The sequence below is a fragment of the Leiobunum rupestre genome, chromosome 2, assembly GCF_980474605.1.
Source record: "Leiobunum rupestre chromosome 2, qqLeiRupe1.1.hap1, whole genome shotgun sequence".
NCBI lineage: Eukaryota > Metazoa > Arthropoda > Arachnida > Opiliones > Sclerosomatidae > Leiobunum > Leiobunum rupestre.
In genome coordinates this window covers 39666191-39690193 of record NC_143385.1, presented here as the reverse complement: position 1 = coordinate 39690193, position 24003 = coordinate 39666191, and the positions used below count along the sequence as shown (strand labels likewise).

Genomic DNA, 24003 nt, shown 5'->3' with positions numbered 1-24003 from the left:
CGAGGGGTCGGACATTTCGAAGAGAATTTGACTTGGAATTCAGAATTTTCATCCTGATTTTGAGAGGGATATTGAAATTTTGGTTTTTGATTTGGTCTCGGATTTTGAGGGAATGAATGTAAACTAGTTTAACCCAGCAATGCAGAACTTGCAGAAGCAATTCAATTTCTTTTATGTTTCAATTTTTTATAGCGAACGCGACTATAATGACTCGACTCACTCGAGTGCTAAAGTACGCGATTCTTAAAAAATAGTTGTATTGAAATAATTCTATTAGTAGGGTCAACATGCCGATTCTAAAACGGTACCGTAATGAGAATCTGGAGAAATAGTGAAAGAAGCGTCGGCTCGTTCGGCCGAAATTTCGCCCCGAGTCGCGGACTTTCCTACCGCCGTACAGCCGAGCTGACCTCCCTTCCCGCACTCAACGACCGAACACCTGGGTAGAAAAGAACGTGCACGGCCTTGGTTGGGACTATGGTTTCACCCCTTACAACAAATTGGAAGAGTGTATGCTAATGGCCACTCGAGGCTATGACCGCGTATTTTGTAAAGGCGAGGAGGAATGTAAATTTTTATTAGAAGTAATACACCGCGAAGTGATAGACTTAAATGGTGTAGGGTGTCCGAATTAGATGAAGATGGGCCCATGTTTGCGTGTCTCACCATTCACAAAACGAACTTTTTAAGTAGGAAATATTCATGCGCTCTTGAAAAGAGTACATTATTTTCCGAGTGGATATTGTAACGACTACTCCGCCACGAGGATTGTGCAGCAACCAATTCCCCGAGGTCCGCGCTCCCGGCCACCTGCCCACACCGCCGCGAGGATTGTGCAGCAGCCAATTCCCTGAAGTCCGCGCTGTCGGTATAAATAGGAGAGACACAGCCACAATTGGACAAGTCGAGCCGAGCTCTCTCGCCGTTCCAGTTCTACCGCAACTCGTTCCCGCTCTGCCGTCAGCCGCCGTTCCCGCTTCGCCGCCAACCGCCGTTGCTGTTCCGCCGCGCCTCTCCGCTCCCGCTCTGCCGCAGCCGTCGACGCCTACCGATGAACGGTACCATCTCCGGCCAAGGACCGTCCAGCCGAATTACAAAGTTTAACTGATTGTAAATAAGTTATCCCGAATAAATACTTTGAATTAAAACCAGTCGTTTCAATATATAAAAATTCACAGTGGATAAAGCAATAAAAATAAAGGATTTAGGAAAACATTTTTTTATTGAAATTCGCAAAGAATTGGGAAAATTGTTCAAAATTTCAGATGTTATAAATGAATGTAAATGATTTAACAACGCGAAATCAAAGTTATTGAGAAATTCCGCAGTTTCTACGTCCTGTAGATGGCGCACTTCTCGCCTTCTCATGAAATATGCGGCGAATGAGATTTGTATGCTAAATAAATTAAAAAACTTTAGTTAAAAAATATATTAATATTACAAATTATTCGTACGCATAGCAGTCTGCATTTAACTCAAGATAATCTCCAGTTGGTGCATATACACTCGCATCATTCCTTGCTGGACTAAAATATAACGATTAGTTATGGGAAATTTATGTTTACGCATTAATATACATACACAGGGAACATATTTATAGCCACAACATCTTCAACAGTGCCAATCATAAACGAAATGTTATCAACCCCATGTATTATACTCGGGGTGATGAGATCACGTATCAATTTAATGGAGGATAACTTAAGAATAAGTCGGTTAAGAAGTTTAATTAATTTGTGCTAACGTAGACCCGTCCACATTTAAAATTTTAGCTTGAAAAGTATCAAGCACCCCGCTAATGTGGTGATCAGGTGCTACCTCATAAATCCCCGCATTCTCCCTATATATATATTTAAATTTACGATATTTAATTTACAACATAATAATTATAGTGCAATTTCTATATTCCATAATAATAATAATAATAAAATACTCACAAGTCTTCTGCATGGATTATCGGAAAGGTGTCGCTTTCCGACACCTCACTTTCACTATCGCTAAAAATTTCTTCATGACCATTTTCACTTTCTTATTCTTCTAAAAACTCTAAAAGGGCACTCGTCCAACCACCATGATTATGAATGACTAGTATATATATTTCTCGAGAAAAATACTTTATGAACATCGTGGGGTCTATTATAAGTACCAAGTGGATATGTCGGGTTTTGCCCGTAGTTGTAAAAATAACGTTCTCAAAGGCTAAGTAGTAAGAAATACCCTAATGACACTATGTATTTTCCGTCTTTTACGATCCATAGATACTAAATATAGGGATAAACCTAAATTCCCTAGAGTAAAACTACTGTTGCGGAAAAACCATCAGCTGTTCGCTAGTTTTCGATGAACAATGAAAAGATTTCTTCGTATATTTAGGGTAATCCGTAGTAGAAACCATTCCCTCGCACATCCCCAACCTTTCCCCCTTAATGTCAATCATTGACGCACGTGCATTTTAGAGAAATTTACAAAATGTCCTGAAGAAACCCAGTAACCTAACTAGACCTCTTAACTAACTTATATTTTTATTACGGAGTCAAACTCTTTAATTCATTGGAGCGTTCTCTACAAATAACTAATAATTTTATCTTTTTTAAATCAGAAGTAAAAAAAAAATATTTTTATATATTTTCCCTAAACTTTTATCATTTGGCTGTTGTCTAAATTAAATTGTCTATATTCTAGATATTTATATATTCTGTCTGTTGTTTTATTTTTATCATTGTAACCCTTTATGTTATACTTGATTTTCTGTTTGTCGCGGAGGGGCACAAGTCGCTTACTGACAACCTCGTAGACATTTAATTTAAAAAAAACTAATAAATAAATTAAATTTTTTTTAAAACTTTGGATTCGTTACTTTCAACATATAGGGGAAGAGAGAGAGAGATGCATCGCAAAAATTGCACAAAATTGTGTTTGGGGTAAACCAAGAATACACCACTCTCTCGGACACCGCTATAGGCCTATGGTATTTTTGTCCAATGGGAATCTTGGTGGTGAATCGGTAAAAGTGCCAATTCATGATATGACTACCAGTGGGTATAAAAGGGATGTGTAAGGGTGAAAAAGGTCACATTCGGTTTCAAGATGTATAATCATCAGCGAAGTCTCAACCGTCATATGGTATCATTTCACGGTAATATTTCGTTGAAATGCCCCGTATGTGATAAATCTTTTTCGAGACGTGACACCCTTAAACGTCATCAACGTGCCAGTAATCACGGTCAACCCGCGGTACCCGTCTTGGCAATCGAGTTCTTCTCCTCCGCCGCCACCGCTGATGCCGTTTCTCCATCCCGGACCGTCTTCGAGGTCCGAGCCTCCTCCTCTAAGGTAAGAACCACCACCTCTTATCGTCGATCTGGAACGAGTGGCGCCATCTATGGTTGCTTCACCTTCAACTGAAGCTGTCACTCCGAAGCGCTAGACCCCCCTCCCCGCAACCGGGTCCGTCACATAGAGGTACCCCGCCGAAAGTAAAAAGGGCTTCATCCCCAGATTCAAAGTTGAAAATGGTATGTTTCTTTAACTGATTTTATTATTTCGTACATAACATAAAATAAAATAATTATTGGTTTTTTTATTAGAAGATCATTCACTGTCTGATCCTTTAAGAGTAAAGTCTCTTAATGAGTTATTAGACGCTGCGGTTGCGGATGAAAATAATCACGAGTCGATTGCGGACTATTCGTTGCACTTATTCTCCGAAAGCTTCGACAACGACCCGTTAAATGAGTTATTGTGCAAGCAAGATGGTGACGATAAACTCGATGATTATGTTGTACGCGTGGAAGCCGCGCAATGAACGCTGAAGGAGTGATGTTTAATGACAATAATGTTGACGTGTTATTGGACACGCAAGATGATGAGGGCTTAAAAGACTTAACAACCGGATCCCTTAAACAATCTATTAGACTCTCAAGCCGAAGACGAATGGCTCGGAAACCATAGGGATAATATTAAAGCCCAACATCAACAACCAACCGCAGTTGGTTCAGCTGTTGTTGACCAGCAAGTAGCCACCACTCCTAACCCACCCGTTAACTTACCATTGCCCTTTAAGTTAGTCAACCACTAACACAACCAGCAGTGTTACCAGCCGATCAACATCCTTAAATTGAAGAAATTAACGCTCTAGGTGACGCGATATTTTCAGCGAGGATAACGGCGCTAGATGATGTTACCGATCCAGTGTTGTTCATCAATGAGCACCGTGACACCGTTGAAGGTTATATCAGAAACAAACTAAATACCAATAAAAGAATAAAATGGTACATAGTGGTGCGTGTGCAATATACTCGAGAACTCGGGAATACCGGTACGGACGTTAAGGCAATGCCGTACTTCAGAGGTTTTACTCACACAACGATGTCTCCTGAGATAATCCAAGAACAAATAAACTCAAGTCGGGAGATGAAGGACTCGGACGTGGCTGGGTTTTGGACAGAATTTTATATTTACAAATTAATATCATCCAGTACTTACCCTTCGTAGGTGGAACATATTTTCAATTACCACCTGTGATTGAAACTAAACGGGCAACGGTAAATGTTGAACCCCAAGACCCCAATGACAATAAATGTTTTTTGTGGTCTATACTAGCCAAACTTCACCCAGATTTATGTATTAATTCGTCATCTTAGTCGTCTCTTAAGTAGATTCACTAAGCACGGTCACAAAACATTTTACTGTCGTCATTGTCTCAGAAGACGTCATACAGAGGAAGTTCACGTGAACCACACGCGTGATTGTAATGTTCATGAGCCACAGCGTGTGACAATGCCGCATACCGAACCAGTATTGAAGTTAATAAATTTCGGCATGAAGCAGATGGTGATTTATTACAAATTTTGTGAAAATAAATGTTACAAAATTTAATTTAATTCATTTCAGGTTCCATATATCATTGTTGCGGATTTTGAATCTTTGCAATCAAAGATATCAACTTGTCTCCCAGATACTACGCTCTCATCAACCACCTCACTCGCGGGTTTTCATACGCCATTATCGGACCCAATGGTAATTTATTATATTTTACATTTTTTAACCATTATTTAACTTAATTATTTCTTAGATAATCTCGAAAAACACGAGACATACAGAGGAAAAGATGGCACGTTGAAGTTTTTAAAAATGCTTTTACACGAATTTGCGATCATATCTGATAAGTTGAAGGAAAATATACACATGCAACTTACAGACGCCGAAGAATTTTCATACTAGACAGCGACACACTGTTACGTATGTGAAGAAGCATTCACAAAAACTTCAGTCAAAACCCGCGACCACGACCACTACATGGGAACCTACAGGGGATGTGCGTGTCAAAGTTGCAATTTGAAGTTAAAAGCGCCCAAATTTATCCCAGTTTTTCTTCACAATCTAAGCAGGTAATATATTGATTATCGATATTTTAATTATATTTCACAGATATGACGCGCATCTTATCATGCAACATATTGCAAAGATAAAAAGAAAAATATAGATTGTATAGCAACAAATAGCGAGACGTACATTTCCTTCACTCTAAATAAGCTCCGTTTCGTTGACTCTATACGATTTTTAGCAACTTCACTTGAGACTTTAGTTGGTAATTTAGCAAAAGGTGGCCCTAGCAAGTTTCCCCTATTGAATTCGGTTTTCAAACCAGAAGAAGTGAAGTTACTTCTGCGGAAAGGGGTATATCCATATTAGTACATGGATACCGAAGAACGGTTCAAAGAGACTAGTCTGCCGCCCATCGATTGCTTTTTCAATGACTTAACTGACGAGACTTTACCCGAATCTGATTACATTCATGCGCAAAACGTGTGGAAAACGTTTTTTTTTTGCTATAATTGTACCTAATTGGTTTTTTATGGTTTTTTAAAGAACGATATCACGATATAAATGTGTTATGCGATACTCTCCTTGTGGCTGACGTTTTCCAAAATTTTCGTTGGATGTGTATGACCTACTATGGACTAGATACCACACATTCATATACAGGAACGGGTTTTGCGTGGCAGGCAGCCCTTTGTATGACCAAGGTGCACTTAGATCTTTTTCTAGAGGAGGATATGCATATTTTCATAGAAAAGGGAATACGGGGAGGTGTAGCCATGATAAGCCATCGCTTCGCACAAGCCAACAACAAGTATCAAGATACATTTACTATCTCGGTAAGAATAATCAAAGTTTTAAGAAAAAAATTAATTTAATTAATTTAACTCAATAGACGCTAATAATATATCAGTTATGTGCGACTAGAGGCTTGCGCCGCCGATAATTTTTTCGGATTTCGGTCGACGCAAAGTAATAGCATTTTCACTTAGCGTCTATAGATTTCAGCATTGCTATCTTGGCTATAGAGAGAGTCTTTAATATAACCAAGGCTTATCCACATTTTAATTATCTTTAAATTTAAATGTTGCTTGGTTTATCGATATGTTTTCTAAAATTGCATTATAATAATCAGTGGCGGACTGGGTCTAATATTTTTTGGTTGCTAGGAGACTAAGGGTCCCAGCTTTAACAACTATAACGCTACCATGTTTACGGAGGCCCACTTCATGAACGGTCCATGGGATCCACGTCATCGGGCAGGTTACCTCTATGGCCAATCCGAGACTGATAATAATTTTTTACTTGAAATTCAATAAATGAAGCATTTGATATACTGCATTTTAGACGTTCAATACGTTTATAAAATCACATGATAATACCTTTAATTATATTTAAATGGAAAATAACATATCAAATTAGCAATGTATGTTCACCGTGCGATAACCTTCGGCAGCAAAAATGATATTATTCGTAACTCGGATTTATTACTGATTGGAAGGCTCAGAGCGTCAGTGGCGTAGCCAGAAATTCGTCAAAGGGGATTCAAGAATGTTAATATTAAGAGGGGTGTCGAGAAGGGGGTGTCAATTTAGTATAGTCCAGGTAGGCGCGGGGGATTGACATTGAACCCTCCTTGTCTACGCCACTGCAGAGCGTTATCGTGGAGCACGACCGAAAAAATAAAAAGCCAATATCGAGCCTTCAACCGAATTTCGACGCAGCATAACTGCGAATAACTTTGGTTGTCGTTTGACGTCAGGCCAGTGGCTTACCTCGGAAGGACCATGGACTAATTAATGTACATTAAAACAAACGTTTTACAAATTGAGCCAATCAGTCCCACGTGTTTTCCAGCTGCTGAGCTACATTTGTATTTTCCCTCCCCTCGCCCTTTTTCCTTCTTCCCCGGTTATCATAAGTTAGTTAGTTCCTAACTCAGCGCACATTTTACAATCGCCCGAAGCAAATATTCGGGGAAGGGGCGTCCCTGTGCGAAGTACATTAATTATTCAATGGAAGGACTAGTACGAGTTGGTATTTGCCCTTGCCCTTCTGGTCGCGTGTATTTTAAACTGTCGTTACAAGAAATAGCTCTAAAATTTATACAAACGCCGGCGTACGCCGCCGCCGCCGGTCATTTTGGCTACGCCGAAGACGCCGCCGGTATATTTTGGGTCAAACGCCGCCAGCCGACCCATATCAGATCGGCGCAGGCCTCTATGTGCGACGCCTTACCTAAGAGAAATTTCAAATGGGTTGATCCGTCTTACAACAGTGAACTGGAAATTCAAAGATGTCTCGACGAGGCTCCGGAAGGTTTTATTGTCGAAGTGGATCTAGAATATCCCAACGCTTTACACGATGATCATAATTGTTACCCACTGGCACCTGAATCAATGTCAATTAAGCCCGAGGCGTTATCCGACTATTACAAATCGCAAATGACGAAATTGAAAATTCCAATCAAGGAAAGTTTGCCGAAATTGGTGCCAAATATTTTCAATAAAGAACGATACGTAGTACATTATCGAAACCTATAGTACTACGAAGAAAAGGGGCTTAAAATATCTAAAATTCATCGAATTTTGAGCAAGGAGCCTGGTTGAAAAGTTATATCGACTTCAACACGGAGAAAAGAATGATGGCGTCTAATGACTTTGAAAAGGACATTTTCGGTAAGAAATTAAATTAAATTAACATTAACATTTTAAATTATTTTGTTTTATTTTTTCCAGGTAAAACGATGGAAAACTTACGTTTACGTAAGGATTTCAAGGTAGTCCCCACACCGGAAGAGGCGGTAAAGAAAGCTAGTTCCCCGGTGTTTGAGAAATTTACTATTTTTCAAAATGATCTCGTGGGAATTCATTCTACCAAAAAAAAGCTTATTCTAAACTGACCTATATACACGGGGTTTGCAATTTTAGACCTATCGAAACTCCTGATGTACAGATTTCATTATGAGGTCATTAAAAGTCAGTACGGTGAAAAGGCTAAACTACTTTTTACCGACACCGGTAAGTACATAAATAATAATGTATTCTATGTTTACAGACAGTCTAACTTATCAAATCGAAACCACTGATTTGTACGAAGATTTCGCCAAACAGAAGGAAATGTACGATTTTTCTGTATACCTCAAAAATCACCCTCTGACGAAACCAACAAAAAGAGGCTAAGGAAATTTTAGGATGAGATGGACGGCACACCGATTGAAGAATTTTGTGGACTAAGACCCAAAATGTATTCAATTCTATCATCTAAAGGCGAGAAAAAGACTTGCCAAGGTGTGTGTAAACACGTTGTGCGTCCATCACGCGGAGTATCGCGACTGTCTCCTTAACAGTAAACTAACGGTGGCGGAAATGAAACGGATTGTCAGTAATAAACATATTGTGACAACCGTGCGCCAGAACAAATTATGTTTGAACCCCTGTGATTACAAACGTTTTATCTTAGACGATGGTATCACAACTTTAGCCCATGAGCATTATAAAATCAAATAAAATATTTTTATAACAAATTTATTAAGTATTTCTTATACATGAATTCAGATATCATACGATCGTTCAGATTTTTGTTTTCAGAAAATCTTTCCAATATACTAAACAATTTTATTCCCCGACACAAGATAATAGCAAAATAAACGCAATAACCACCGCAGGTCTTAATAGAATTATACGTCACAGTTATGCTGTTTCGCTCTATAAAATAGTTTAATTTAAACAAATCACGGCTGTTCCCGAAACTCTCTAAGAATGTACAATTAAACGACCTTGAGAGATATATCATACACCAATGTTCTCCTACCCCTTAATTATTTGGACGTAAAGTGAAGGGTACGTTTTCACTTTCTTGGGGGTAGTTTATCGGCAGGGAAAACTCCTCTGAACAAATATTTGGTATACGGGTCGCTCTTGAGTATGATTTCAAGTTCTTGAAGAAAGAGATAGGCGTATGATCGCATTAACAACTTCAATTTGGATTTATTGGTTTTGCCGGGACACTACTACCATCAAGGTATAGGGCAATTTGAGTAAGCGAAAACATTTTTAAGTTAAATGCTGACATTTTGTAGTCTCCCAAATACGCATTCTGGTCTACAAATAACCTTACTTATATAATATAAGTTGTCTTTAACGCATATTTTGTTCCCTTGTGAAATTGAAAATGAATTACATTCCGTACGGGTGATGGGATATTTCATTGTTGCCAATTCCAAAGTTTTAGCGTGGGATAACATAATCTCTGGCGTCAATCTAACTTTTCTGACAAACATTGATAGAGTAGTTAAAATATTTATTTTTAGGTTATATCAATAGTTAATTAATAAGATTGACTCAATTTGTTGAGAATAATCTCTTCATCTCATCATGTACCGGTAACATTCGAAAATCGGCTTTGAATCTCACTAATTAAATTGCCTATGGGGCTAAGTACAGTGCAACCGCGCGAAGGCTCAACTAGTGTTTTCTTATGTTAGCTCAAGTTAATTATTTGCTTGCTTCAAATATTCCTTTAAGTTTTCTTAGCCGATAGTACAGACGGCGAGCCCAAAATTTTATAAATATAGCAACCATAACCATGAAACCATCGCATAAATATCCAAACAACGTGCATAGTGAAAGTAACGTAGAGTAGGGAGTCCTACTTTACTCGGTTTTGAAAAGTATCGAGACATGTGTTTTATAGCAGATCGTTATTCGATTAACGCGGTAAAAACTAATAAGTAAGTTGTATAACAAATACAACTTACTTATTAGTTTTTACCGCGTTAGTAGTTTTAAATTTAAAGTTTGTAAGGTAAGGTAATAATTTTGTTTCTGGCCTGGGTAGTTTTTGTTTATAAAACCTAAAATTGAAATTTTATCTTTTAATTACATTATTTTTGAACAGAATAATAGAATGCAATTTGAAACAGAGAAAATGGATTTAAAACGATAGAATAAACTAAACCTTTTATTCGGCTGAAGTCATATGAGGACCGGAAGGGAAGGCAATGTCTTTCTAAAACTTGAAAGTTCATCACTTTCAACCCCTCATCTTTAAACGGTTCGTGTAATCCTTCAGGCTCATTTTCCCCCGCATACTTACAATTTTTTTTTATTTCGGCGTTTATTTACTTTTGTGGTTAGAAGGAAACCTGAAGTATCTACGCCCATCGCAAGAAGTAGATAAGTACCAAATTTCGTCGTCCCCCCCCCCCCGTAGAATACCCAGGGTCAAGTCTGAAACAAATGTTTAAACGTAGAGAGAAAATTTCTATGAAAGGTGTACCCCTCGCTATTGTCCGAAAAAGGTTAAAATAAGCGCCCCTCGAGGATGAGAGCTCATATCCGTTCGTATCTTTATACTGCTAGAAGCAATTTTTGTCAATCGTGTTTTTTTCTGTCGCTTTCGTATATTTATAAAAGTTTTTTGGAGTTTGAAATTAATTGTAGTCGGCCATAATTGTAGTATTTAATTTTAATTGTAGTTATCAGAGTTTAGTGTATATTGTTTATTTGTTCCCCTCGCTGAATTAAGTCAGAATGGCAGAAAGAAAAGAAGTTGGAACGGACCCTATTGAGAACCGTAAGAAAACCTGTTAATTAAACAATAGTGATGGCCTAACTATCCTACTACTACTAATCAAAAGAACCATTATATGTTTTGGTTATAAGTGTTAAATAAAGATTTTGTGATTGATTAACGACAAAGAGTTTCCATTCGGAATTCGAATCTCTCCCCCCCCCCCCCCTTTTTCTTTTATTTCGTTTCCCCGTATGTAACCCCCTCTCTCAGATTTCATTCACGCCACGAAAGGCCGCGACTGGCATTTTGTCGCCATCTTCCCCCGCCTTGGTGAATTAATATCTTTGAGCAAGGGCTAGGAATATTTCCATCCATCAATTGTATGACGATTTCCTAAAACGGTTGCATTCGTTACGAGATAAAAGTAGCAATAATTTTGCAATTTACAATGAGTCATCGATATCGTGATTCTGGTCGAACTTGGGAGTCTGAACTCCAGACTAAGAAGTTCTACCAGATTCTTTGTTTTAAATGCTCCAGACGATGATTGGGGTCATTTAGCTGAATTCTTTGATTTAGGTTTGGCGAGGCGACTTAACATGTCGCCTCCCAGCACTGATATTGCATGCCTCGTACGTGTTAACTAACCGTAGATGACGATACATGTTAGCTCTAACCTTAGATGGCGATAGTCACGATTCGCAATACTAGTTTCACGGCATGCATCGCCCGATACCGATTAAGGGAAACTGAAGAAAACTTTCCCCCTTGAAAAACCTTTAAAAGTGGGAGGGCCCCAGAACCCTAAGCTGCGCCACTGGTTGCTTATTACTTATTAGTAAAGTGTAAACCGCTATAAACGCTTATCATGAGAGAGCTGCACTAAACCAAATAAAAATGCATAAGCAGATATCACTGTCAGGCTGTCGTCAGACGTCCGAAACGGTCACACAGACTCGGTAGTCGGTACGGTTTAAACTAAAGTTAAAAAACAGATTGCTAGTCATAGTTTACATGAATTAAAATGAAAAGAACTAGTGAGAAAGATATAGCAACATTTTTTAGACGTGCTGAAACATGTCAAAAAGAATCTGATTCCGCGCCTTCAGGCGAAGACGAAAGGAATAATTTAGACCAATCTAATAAGAATCAAGTTTCTACCAGCACTCAAGGAGGTTATTCTGAATCTGACGTGATCCAAGAAAGTGACACTGGAATCTTAAATGATGTTGATAGATATATTGGAAGTACAATTAGTGACGAAAATAAGCTGAGACTTCTAGAAAATCCGTGGAAGCCACCACCCGGATATGCTTTTCCAATTGTGTTTCAATTTAAACATAAACGTTCATTTCAAAGGAAATGGTTAGATGAGTTTTCTTGGCTTGTGTATAGTCAATAGAAAGGCGGTGGATTTTGCAAGTTTTGTAGTTTATTTGCTCCAACGGCAGGAGCTGGTGTTGGACTTATATTTGGAAGTGAAAAATTAATAGGCAACTGCTGCAACTAATCGATAGTCCTAGTCGCAAAAGTTTCAAATTCTACTACCACATTTGGCGGGAAAGACGAAAGTGCGCGATTTTCGGTGTATTTCAAGTAAAATAACCCAAATTTGGCATAACTTCTATAATTTTTCGCTGGATTAGAAATATTTTACTGGCAACTATGTTTGCCAACACCAAAAATTGCGGACTATTGCGCCGCCACAAATTCGGTCGGTGGATTTTTTTACCGTTATTTTTATTTATCGACTTAGATTATTGCGTAGACGCGGTGGCGGTGCGGATGGGCGCAAGGTTCATAGAAATTTATTTACGCTAATATAGGTTGGCCGGTTGGGCAGCATTTCCTATGGACAGCTTTGAGCGCGTTCATTGTGTAACGCTTTTCTACTACTAATATAGGCCTATAGCTGCCTAGAGTTGACATATACTACTACTATGCTACTAGATTAAAATGGTTCGTAAGGAGGCTAAGGAATTATTAAATAAGGACAAGTTTTTGCCATACCCAGATTCTGATTTAATGATCAGCTTCTGAATTTCCTATTAGAGAAACATATCGAATCGAACTACTATATAACAAGTTGGCAAGCCAAAATATACCTCTCCTCGGAAGAGTTTTTAATTTTGAGTGAAGCGTAACTGTATCCGTGGTTTTGTAGTTGAACGCTCACCTGTCGTGCAAGAGGGCTCGGGTTCGAATCCCGGCCGATTAAAAAATTATACTACACCCAATGACAAAAAGAGGGCGCTTTTGGAAGAACCTTTTCCCTGATTCTAAGAAACTGGGTACGCAGTAATTACGCTTTGCCCCGAAAATGCGAACGCGTTCGCAGGCCTGCCAGACAGACAGACAGACACGGTGGTTGTATAACCCCTCCTAGGGTACAAAGTCCCCTCGGAGAGGTAAAAACCAAACAATACCGCTAACAAATAAAATACTACTATATCAATTTACATGACCCCCAAAATAACTACATGCAGCATGCACTCTACCAATGCCAGACTACTAAAAATACGCGGTCTACTATATACACTAATTGCGCCATATAAAAAGTACTCGTCACTATTCTTGATTATCGTTGGTCTCGAGACTTGAAAATAAATGAATAAGGTAGATGCGAGGAAAGAGTTCGTAGAGTTGAAGAGACGAGTTGAAGGCTTGAGACGTTGGAGATACGATGAGGCTACTACTATTGTCTACGAGGTGTCGTGGTGGTGATGGGCAGAGGAAAACCATGGTCCAGCGATAATTGCTCAATGGGCTGGAGACATTCATAGATTGCGACCGGCGCGAAAACTATGTTCCTTTTCTTAAGGTCATCCGGAGCGGTGTTTTAAGATCATCCTTTACTTTCGGTCCGGAGATACGGTTCCTCTTCTCTCTCTTTTCTTCTTGTCTCCCAGTTTTGTTGTATAAACCACGTGACTTTTTGGGTCCATCTTGGTTTTTTCATTGCCCAATCGAATTACTATGACGGGCTGTCACATGGAGGGACACTATGATTTGACCAATCACCAAATTTCGACGTAGGGCTTTATTTCAAGCACCCATGTGTTTGACATGTGTTTCAATTTCTTGAGATCACAAGACGCGCACACATTCGGTGACAATTACACCAAACAATAATATCGAGGCGCACTACTATAATTGTAAGCATTGGTCGAGAAAATCTGGCAAAGGTTCGAGTTCAATAATAAATACACGTGGCATGCACACCGTCGATTCTAAAGACGATCGTAAAACTATAAATCAGTGCCTGGGTTGACAGGAGGGCAATTTCGGGCATCTATAGAGATTCCTTTTAGCAGAGTAGTAACAATGGAAACACGTTGGATCCCTCTTTTGGCCTTTCGCTAACTACTTCCCATTCCTACAAACTATCCAACGCGACCAATCATTATTTCCCTAACAAAATCTAAAAGAGGGGTAACGTATTGAAAAATATTCGTTACAATTGGCTGTTCGATTCACGTCATCATGAGACTTGGAGAATTTGTTTCAGTTTTTTCCAGGGCCTTCGGGAAGCTAGATTTGGTATCAGACGGACTTCGCTTTTGCCTAAATTATTAATAGTATTAAGTAAGTACATTTTTTTCAACTTTATTGTTATTTAAGTATTAGTTTATTATTTTATTTATTTTGGATTATTTTTAACCAAAGTTAGATGTAAATATATTGCAGTTTTTAAAATGCATGCCATTATGACTTAAGACTAGGCCGTTTTTATTTAGGTTTTTCATTTTTTATATCAATATTTATTCTTTCACATGTTTCTAAAAGCTAATAAGATGACTGGTACAAGATGTGCGGTTGCAGTGTGTAAAAATTGTTTAAAATCCACCAAACAATCTGAAGAAACCAAAAATATAACCTATCATTAATTCCCCAAAGATCATGAACTGCAGAAGGTGTGGGTTGTGCGTTGTAGAAGGTTAGACAAATTTAATCCAGAAACATCGCGTATTTGCTCAGAACATTTTAATTTGGGAGACTTTGAGAGGAATCTCCGATCAGAACTGACAGGGATTTCTCGAAAGAGACACTCAAGGATTTAAAAACGCTCGGCATGCCCATCACAGAGATGAAATCCAAATACTTCACTCTCAACTCTAAGTTGGGCTGGGACGTCGTCTCAGAACAGGCAGTCACGTGCCAAACGAAGGGAATTCAAGAAAGTTGCTGAAGATTTTATAATAAATGATAAGTCAGATGCCTTGCTTGAATATTTCCGAAAACCTAAAATTTTCTAGAACAAACTGCAGCTGTGATAAAGACGAAGAAATTGTACAACTTAAGAAACAATTAGAGAAATCTGAAAAAAGCAGGAAATTGTACGAGAAACGGTTCAGTCAAGTAACTCATACCCTTCGCAAATGTAGGAAAAATAAAGGGGTTTCGAAGCGAGAGATTATGATGAAATATATTTCAATTCGAACCATGACAAAACAGCTAAACTCTCTAAAAGCCCAACGACATAAAAAAAAGACTCTGATCTTTATCAATGTAAAAAATAGCACATGCTATGTTTTCTGCAAGTCAAGTGAAACTACTTATGGGGAAAAAGAAGGTGGCTTGGACTAGAGAAGATTTAAACAAGGCATTCGCGTTTTGATATTGCAGCAAAAAGGCTTATTTGTTTTTACGCAAGAATATGGGTATTCCTCTTCCTGGACTCGCAACTTTAAAAGGGTATGCTTCGAAAATTAATGTAAGTGACGGAGTTTTCCATGATATTCTACAAATTATGAAAGTTGTCGGTGAAAACAAACCAGGTGTAGATAAAGTGTCCGTCATTACATATGACGAAATGAAAATAAAAGTAGGAGTATGACCCAAAAATGATAAAATTTTGGGAAAATATTCCCAAATCCAAATTATAATGGTCACAGGTTTATTTAGCAACTGGAAGCAGCCAATATTTATTGGTTTTGATACTAAAATGACTAAATCTCTCTTGTTTGATGTTTTATCAAAAGTTCATGACATAGGATACAGTGTCGTAGCATCAGTTTGTGATATGGGTGGGGGAAATCAGGGCTTGTGGAGAGAGCTAGGGGTTGGTGTTAACAATAACAAAAGAAATTAGCTTAATCACCCAATAACTGATGAAAAAATGTTTTGCTGATGCCCCACACGCCCTCAAGTTAATCAGAAACTAGTTTGTAAATACAGGGTTCGTTTTAGATGATATTAAAATAGGAGGCGAACCTATTAAAACACTTAAAGCTAGATGATAAAGAAATTAAAGCGTGCCATAAGTTATCCTCTAGTCATATAGAATGTCATGGATTGACCACAGAGACGAAACGTCAGATTAGCTGCGGAACTTTTATCAAATACTGTATCTAAAGCAATAATTTGCATTTCAAAATTTAAACAATTAAATCTTACGGAGGAAGAAAAAATTTAGTATGAAGAAACGGCTTCTTTTATAAAAACTGTTAATGACTGGTTTGACATTTTTAATACTAGGCAGAGGGAAAATTCACTATTTACAAAATGTGGTTATGGTATTCACTTACAAAAACAAAATGAAATTTTAGATAGCATGAGTACTTTAACAACTAACATGACGTGTAAGGGAAAATCGTACCTGCAAGTTTTTCAGAAAGCTTTAATAATATCCATGCAGTCTTGAAGGGATTTATATTTAGTAGTTAAGGAAAAATATGATGTTAAATAAATTTTAACTCGGAAGATAAATCAGGATTGCCTAGAGAATTTTTTTCACAGGTTCGTACCAGAGGGGGTTTGGACAACCATCCAACCCCCCTCAATGCCTTAAGTCGAATTAGAATGATAATTCTTGTTCGCAATCCTGGCATATTAAGTGCAAATACTAATACAATTGACCAAAATTCAGACGAATATTTAGTTTCAAGTGCATTGAAACATGCATCAATTGAATATGTAGAAGAAAATTTTTAATGAAAGCACTGAAAATCCTGATACGTACACCCTTCAAACTTCGTGTCAAAGCTCTCCTACTAAAAATAATATTCCTTTGATTTCTAAACCCTTAATTTCTTATGCTTATATTCCTTATAATAAGGAAACAAGAAATAGTAATTTTGATGAAAATGAGTGTATTGAAAATGATTTATCTCAATTAGAAGATAACGGATAAGAATATTTGGCTGGTTGGTTCGCAAAAAACATTTTAAATCTTATCCTGAATTAAACTTAAGGGATAATGACCAAAAGGTTTACACATATTGCCTGCCTTCATGGGCCAAAATGTTATCATATGGTGGACTTGTAGTTCCATCTAATTTTTTTGTCAATGAAGTGAAAAAGTATGAAGCCATTTTTAGGAAATATTTGCCAAATAAATCACTTAATACAATTAGTAACACAATATTTAAAGATTATAATTTATGCCCTTTAGAAGTGATTAAATGTTATGTTAAAATTAAAATATTTGTAAGAATGAAGTTCCTTAACAATATTTAACCAAAGCCAAAATCTAAGGAATCCGAAGATAATAGTAGGAAAAAGCACAAAAAATGACAAAAATTGTGACTTAACATTTCACAAAAATATTCGAAAATTTCATTAACATTATCCTAAAATGTACTTAGCAGCTTTACACACAATGACATAAAGAGTAAGGAAGTGTATACAGGATATTATTATTATTTTTTGCTCCTTGATAAGAGGCCATAACATATCCGAAGATCACTAGCTAGTCTATCCTCAGTTATTTGATTCTATATAATTTGTAGAGGAAACTGATCTCAGTTATTTTTAAATTCATTGACAATATATAAAAAAAATGCGTTAACAATTAAATGTAAAAACACAACCGGGGGGCTAACCAATCTTAGAAAATCTGTACACCGGATTACGCTTAGATTACCACTGCCAAAGGCAGGGACTTCACAGATTACGCGTAATCCCATTAGTACAGTCAAAGGTACGGCTCTGTACACCGATTACGCGGAGTGATCAGCCCCTCGAACACAACTAGCCAAATTAAATTCAAAAAATTAAGTTTTAGAAAACATAGCAAGGTTAACTTTTTATTTTAAAGTTGAAAAAATAACAGTGATATTTTGGATCAAATTGTTGACTAGATTTCAACTTTGACATTATTGAATGAGATTGGCGTTTTTAATAGAGAAATAGTTGAATCTCAAAAATACAACGTTTCGATGTAATATTAATTTTAAAATTGACATTTTTGGCATTAAGTTGTAAAAGATATTTGTGATGTTTTATAGAAAGTCATTTTTGTATATTTGAAACAACAGTATTGTTTTTAGAAAGCCATCGTTAATTATTAGAAAATCTAAGGGGTCAAGGATATGATGGTGGCTCAAATATGTCCGGTAGGTTTAATGGCGTTCAAAAAGAACAGCCGTTAGCTTTATATACACACGCCTTTAATCATTCTTTGAACCTGGTTTTGTCCAAAGCATGTACAGTTCAAGGAATTTTTAATACCATTGGTACAGTTGATCAAATCTCAACGTATCTTAGTTCATCAGCAAAAAGGGTAAATATGTTAAAACATGCTATTCATAGTTCGTCAGATTCAAAACAACGGAAAGAAAAACTAAAGCCTTATTGCGAAACACGTTGGCTTGAGCGGCATGATTCGTTAATCGTGTTCAACGAATTGTATCCTTTTATCTTGGAAGTGCTTGATGAACTATCTAGTTCTAGGGATTCGGATGTATCAAGTAAAGCTGCAAGTTTTGCTTTAGCAACGCAACAACCGGCATTTATTGTTGGTTTAAAAATTTTAGTGCGATGTTTCGGAATCACACTGCCTTTAAGTCCCATGCAACAAGCATCTAATTTGGATTTGCCGAATGCATACTCAATGTACTAACAACTTTGAAAGAAATGAGAAATTCGAATATGGAATCTTTTGAATTAATCTTCCAGGAAGCAACGAAAACCTGTGTCAGCGTCGAAGCCGAAATGAAAGTACCTAGGTTTACAAGAAGACAACAAAATCAAGCAAACTACGAAACTAATTCACCTGAACAATATTTTCGGTTCTCTTTGTTTAATCCGTTTTTAGATTTCTTGATTCAAGAACTCGAATCAAGATTCAGTGATAGATTTAAGCAACTTTTACCATTGATATCTTTAATTCCAGCCAATATCGGCCGTTATCCGATAAACGAAATTTTAGAAGCTTCTCGAATATTTCACTCCGATCTTTCAGCTCTAACCTGAGAGCACGAGGGTGAGATATTTTTGTGGAATGCCAAATGAAAAGATGTTGAACACAAACCTTCAACAGCTCTTCTAGCAATAGCCGAATGTAAAGAATATCTGCCAAATATTAAAACATTGCTACAGATTTTAGCAACAATTCCAGTTTCAACTGCAACCCCCGAAAGGACATTTTCAACCTTGCGTCGACTGAAAACCTATTTTCGTTCAACAATGGGCCAAATTAGGTTGAATAGTTTAGCGTTGGCGAACATTCATAAAGAGGTAGGCCTTGATCCTGATGATATAGCAAAGATTTTGGCACATAAAAAAACCAAGAAGAATGGAACTCGGTGATTGGTCGCATATATAAAATATCTTATATCTCATATTAAAAAATGTTTTAATAAAATGAAAAACTTATTTTTTTTTCACATATAAAATGTATAGGCCCCCCTCTTTAGCAGATCCTAGATCCGCGCCTGAATGCCGAGGCTAATATATTTCCAAGACCATATCCTCTTTGCACGGCTACTCCACGGTATACCGGAATTGATCCGTGTCCAATTTGATTTAAGTAATAGTTATTAGAGAGAAGGATTATAACCTGCAGGACGAGGTTATCAGTCTGATATCTTATCTCGTATCTTATCTCGTCTTCCAGGTCACAATCCCTAGAATCTCTCTCTGCTTGCTTTCCCCCATTCTCCAGAATAAGTTTTCCTCACGCAGATTTCTGGAGGATGGATTTTACCCCTCCGCTTTCCCCCATTCTCCAGAATCTGTATTACCCGCCTTACTATCTTATCTCATTAACCAGACGGTAGTAGCAAGATTCTCTCAACTCCCCCTTTCCCCCCTCCCCAATCGCCAGAATCTTATCTCCTCCTCCAGAAAGCAATTGCAAGATTTGCTCTCCCTCTCTCTCTCTGCTTTCACCCTCCATCTCCCCATTCTCCAGAATATAATCTTGTCCTCCAGAAAGCAATCTCTAGAATCTCTCTCTCTGCTTTCCCCCTTCCCTCTCCCCATTCTCCAGAATCTAATCTCGTCCTCCAGAAAGGAATCTCTATATTCTCTCTCCCCCTCCGCCCTCCCCCCGTTAACAATAATCTCCAGAATGTTTTCCCCAGCGCTGATATCTTCGTAAACCATGCCACAATCAGTAAATCCTGACTTTATATTATGGGTAACGAGGGGGAGGGATAATCTCCTTTGGTTTTGCTTCCAATCGCCATAATTTCCACTCTCGCTTCCATTCAGTATAATTTTTATTTTCTAGAATTTCTCCCCCTGCCCTCTTTGTTCACCCCCGTTAACCATAATTGTTATCTCACATTCACCATACTGCAATCAGTAGATTATCTCTTATTCCTCTCCTCCCCCCATTAACTATAATTTCTTTATCGCTTCCGAACCCTATTAATTTCTAATTTCTATAATATGATCAATAATAACAAATTATTTACAGTTAATTTTTTATTTGAGAACTTTGTTTACATGTTAGTAGGTACTATCAGATATTCCATTAAGTGGTTATCTTGTACATTACACAATGAAAACAAATTAAAGTAGCTAAGTTTACAGGTTAATTGATTATCTACGAGTAAAAAAGTAAAATCTTGTAGTACTTCCGAGGGCGATTTAAAACAGCCAAAATAAGATTTTACTTTATGGTACGAGTTAAATTGATCGGGGTACAAAAATAAACCCTCAAAAGGTTTACCATATAATAATTCGTGCATTTTTAAAGGTTTTTAACATCTATTTTTAACCGAATAAAATAATTTTTTTTGGAACTCACCGATTTCGCGAGCTCCCAGATTCAGAACATGGCCGTAGGCTGAGTTCAATTTCATGGTGTTCGACGTGGCAACGATGGATACGTTGTTGCCGTGATAGTCGATGATGTTGTGGGTTAGCGACGATGCTCCGGTTTGCGTTGCGTCAAAAAGTTATTTCCAAAGAGAGATTAGATTGGTGAAAGCCTCGGATGTTTTTCCATGTGTACGGTAGACGATGGGAGCAAAGCGGATGCATTTCTTTTCAGTTCAGCGTCTCGGACAGAAATGACGCGTGGGAGATAAATCAGTTGCTATCTTGTCGAGATAAATTCATCACGTGATCAAAACTACAACTAACCCTCAAATTCTATTGGCTGTCGCTTTCTGAGATTACATATCTACGCACTGAAGATTAAACCGCCTCGTGATCAAAACTGCAACTAATGATTCCCATTGTTTTACGTCATATAATTTACCCACTTGAGAAAAAACCCATTGTTTGACGTCATGTGAAAAAACCCCATTGTTTGACCTCACTTGAATATTTTGAAAAAACCCAATGGAGATTCCTCTCGAGAGCTTGTGATGCAATTATATCCTAGAAAACAATACAATTAATAGAAATTAACATTAAATTAGTATGCTATTTATACCATTTTGTGAACTACAGTGAAAAGTTACAATTTTGCGGTAGAAACGTTTTCAAAATACCGTAAAATAAATTCAAATAAGAAAATTGTAATTAAAATTATCACTACGGCTATAATTTTAGATGGTTGTTTCAGGACGGCGATTATGGCCGATGTTTGTACGTCAGAGTTCATATCGTAAATGAAGTTAAATGGAATATTTTCGTAAATAAGTATAAATTTTAGCCTAACCCTAATATAATATAATGTATTACCGATAACTGAACAAGTTCTTTGAGAATAAGAGATAAGCTTACTATCTCCCCCTCGGCCCTATATAAGGGGGTCCTTGAACCGGGGAACGTAACTCTATTGTTGTTCTTTGTGCGTCTAGTACCAGGATTTTTGAAGCTCTCTCTTCGTAAGTTTATTTTGATTATTTTATCATAATTTTTGGAATTAGGTTTCATTTTCAAAGTAAATTGGCATTAAAATAAAAGGTTTACAGTACCCAGAAATTATTTTAGTTGACACCCCTGAGGTAATTGATATAACTGATAACTAGACACCGGAAGTACCCATAGTTACTTTACCCGATACTCCAGAAATGGAAATAATAGATTTAACTGATACCCAAGACCCTACCCCTCCCTTAGCTACAGTAACTGATTCGCAATTGGAACGTTTAAAAGAAATGACAATGGTACGAGATTATCCCGTCAAATCAGTACGCCTCCTATCACGAATTTACCTTCACCTTTTTTAAGATCTAGTTCTATCCCACCTGACGTAGTACATATTTCGCCCTCGTATACGCCTATGGATGCTCCCTCGCCCTTTCTAGAATCCCCGAACTCTTACGAAGACGATTGGGGCATCATGTCTTCGCCCAGTACGGACAACCTTCAGCGCTTAGTGGAGAAAGTAGAAGTTGCCCGACGGGACGCAGAGGAACTTGCCGCCGCTGCCACTAGGGCATCCGAAATGTTCGAGGAAGCTAAAGCGTTGTTAGCTGCCCGTACGGCTGGTAAAAGTCCCCTTCGTAATATTTCCCCTCCGCATAATAACGACCCCATAGCGGTCGCTGGACCCTCACGAGCTCCACAGTATTCGCCTCCACTGTCTCCGGATGCGAAAATTAGTAACGCGGACAAAAACTCGAATCCCGAGAACGCAAATTTGGCAGTCCCTGCGGCGTCACCTCCTCTTCCTCAAGTTGGTGGTGGGCTAGTTGACGTTCCAATTCCTCCGCCATCCTTTCCTAACTTACCAGGTTCTGTAAAAATATTGAATAGTAATGTCCAAAATTTTCCAAATAATATCGAAAACGCAATATTTACTGTGATGGAAACCTTATTGGAAGACTGTCTGTCTTTCGATATGGTTTCTGTTTCGTTCGTGAACTTCAGTAAACCTGGCTTTCAAATTCACGTCAGTTTTCGACGTCGGGACCAATTAGATTTGCAATGGTAGATGACGTATATCGATGAAAAAAAGCTATAGATCCGAGAACGACGGTAGGTTTTTTGAAGGAATTGTTACGGTTACCTTTAATCGAGTCAGATTGCCCCTGGGAGGTGGAAGAAGAGTAGATTTGAGAATTTCGCATGAAAAAGAGTTTTATTTTTTAAAAGATGTACAATAACGATAGACAATAAGGATAAAACTTGTTTAGCTAAAGCTCTTGTTATAGCTATAGCTCACCGAGAGCATATAAATAATAAGAACGACTCTGAACTAAAAAGAAAATATAACACTATAAGAAACTGTAGGGGTAAAAACATTGAAACACAGTTACAGACCTTGGAAGCGAGGGAACTTTTAGCTTACGCTGCGTTATCCAATGACGAATGCGCAGGGCCGGACGCTTTAACTCGCTTCCAAGAAATCTTGCCCGAATAGAGTATAATTGTGTTTCGATTACGCAATCCAACTCCTGTAGTGGTTTTCGGTGACGTAGACGAAGAGAGGGAATGCAATGGACCTCCCCGCAAACGTCTTTACCTTTTAAATATTGACAATCATTTCAACGTAATTACTAATCCAAAACTCCTTTTCGCGTTTAATAGATTTTGCGCTAAATGTTTAATAGGTTATAATAATCTCACGGACCATAAATCCTCTCTTTTCGGTAGCGCTTGTTGTAGAAAACAAGATTGCAGGAAGGACGTAGATAACATTTTTAAGTTTTCCCTAATCAAAATTGTTCCGATTATCATTCCACATACGGTCAATAACACTAGAAGTATCGTAGAATTAAAAATTAATACCTTTAATTTAAATTTGAAAAAATTATGAATATTGATCATAACATTCCTTAAAGGTAACTTTTATTTCATGGTCGTTATATGTTTCCTACTATTCTACAAGTAATCAGAATTGTTTACTATAATGGCTGAAACTTATACTTTAAATCAAAAATATAAAAAGGGTACGTAATCAGACTTCTTAGTGGTTTTTGTTTTTTAAAACAATAAATTTATATATATATTTGATCGAAGTATCTAGGACCTTTTGCTCTCCGTCACGACTGAAACTAACTATATCAATTTTCAACAAAGAACTGTCCGTCAAGG

The 24003-nt window shown here is 37.6% G+C and overlaps 1 protein-coding gene across 1 annotated transcript; it reads left to right on the top strand.

Annotated features, from left to right (window-relative positions):
- The first annotated feature begins 18169 nt into the window (after window positions 1-18169).
- LOC149957494 (52 kDa repressor of the inhibitor of the protein kinase-like) lies at window positions 18170-18682 on the top strand. The gene has a single exon (XM_090167060.1). It carries the CDS (start codon window positions 18170-18172, stop codon window positions 18680-18682), a length of 513 nt encoding a protein of 170 aa, XP_090023186.1.
- Window positions 18683-24003: the final 5321 nt, after the last annotated feature.

Coding starts and splice junctions, on each gene's coding strand:
- LOC149957494 (XM_090167060.1), top strand. CDS start 18,170: ATGTCCGGTAGGTTTAATGGCGTTCAAAAAGAACAGCCGTTAGCTTTA.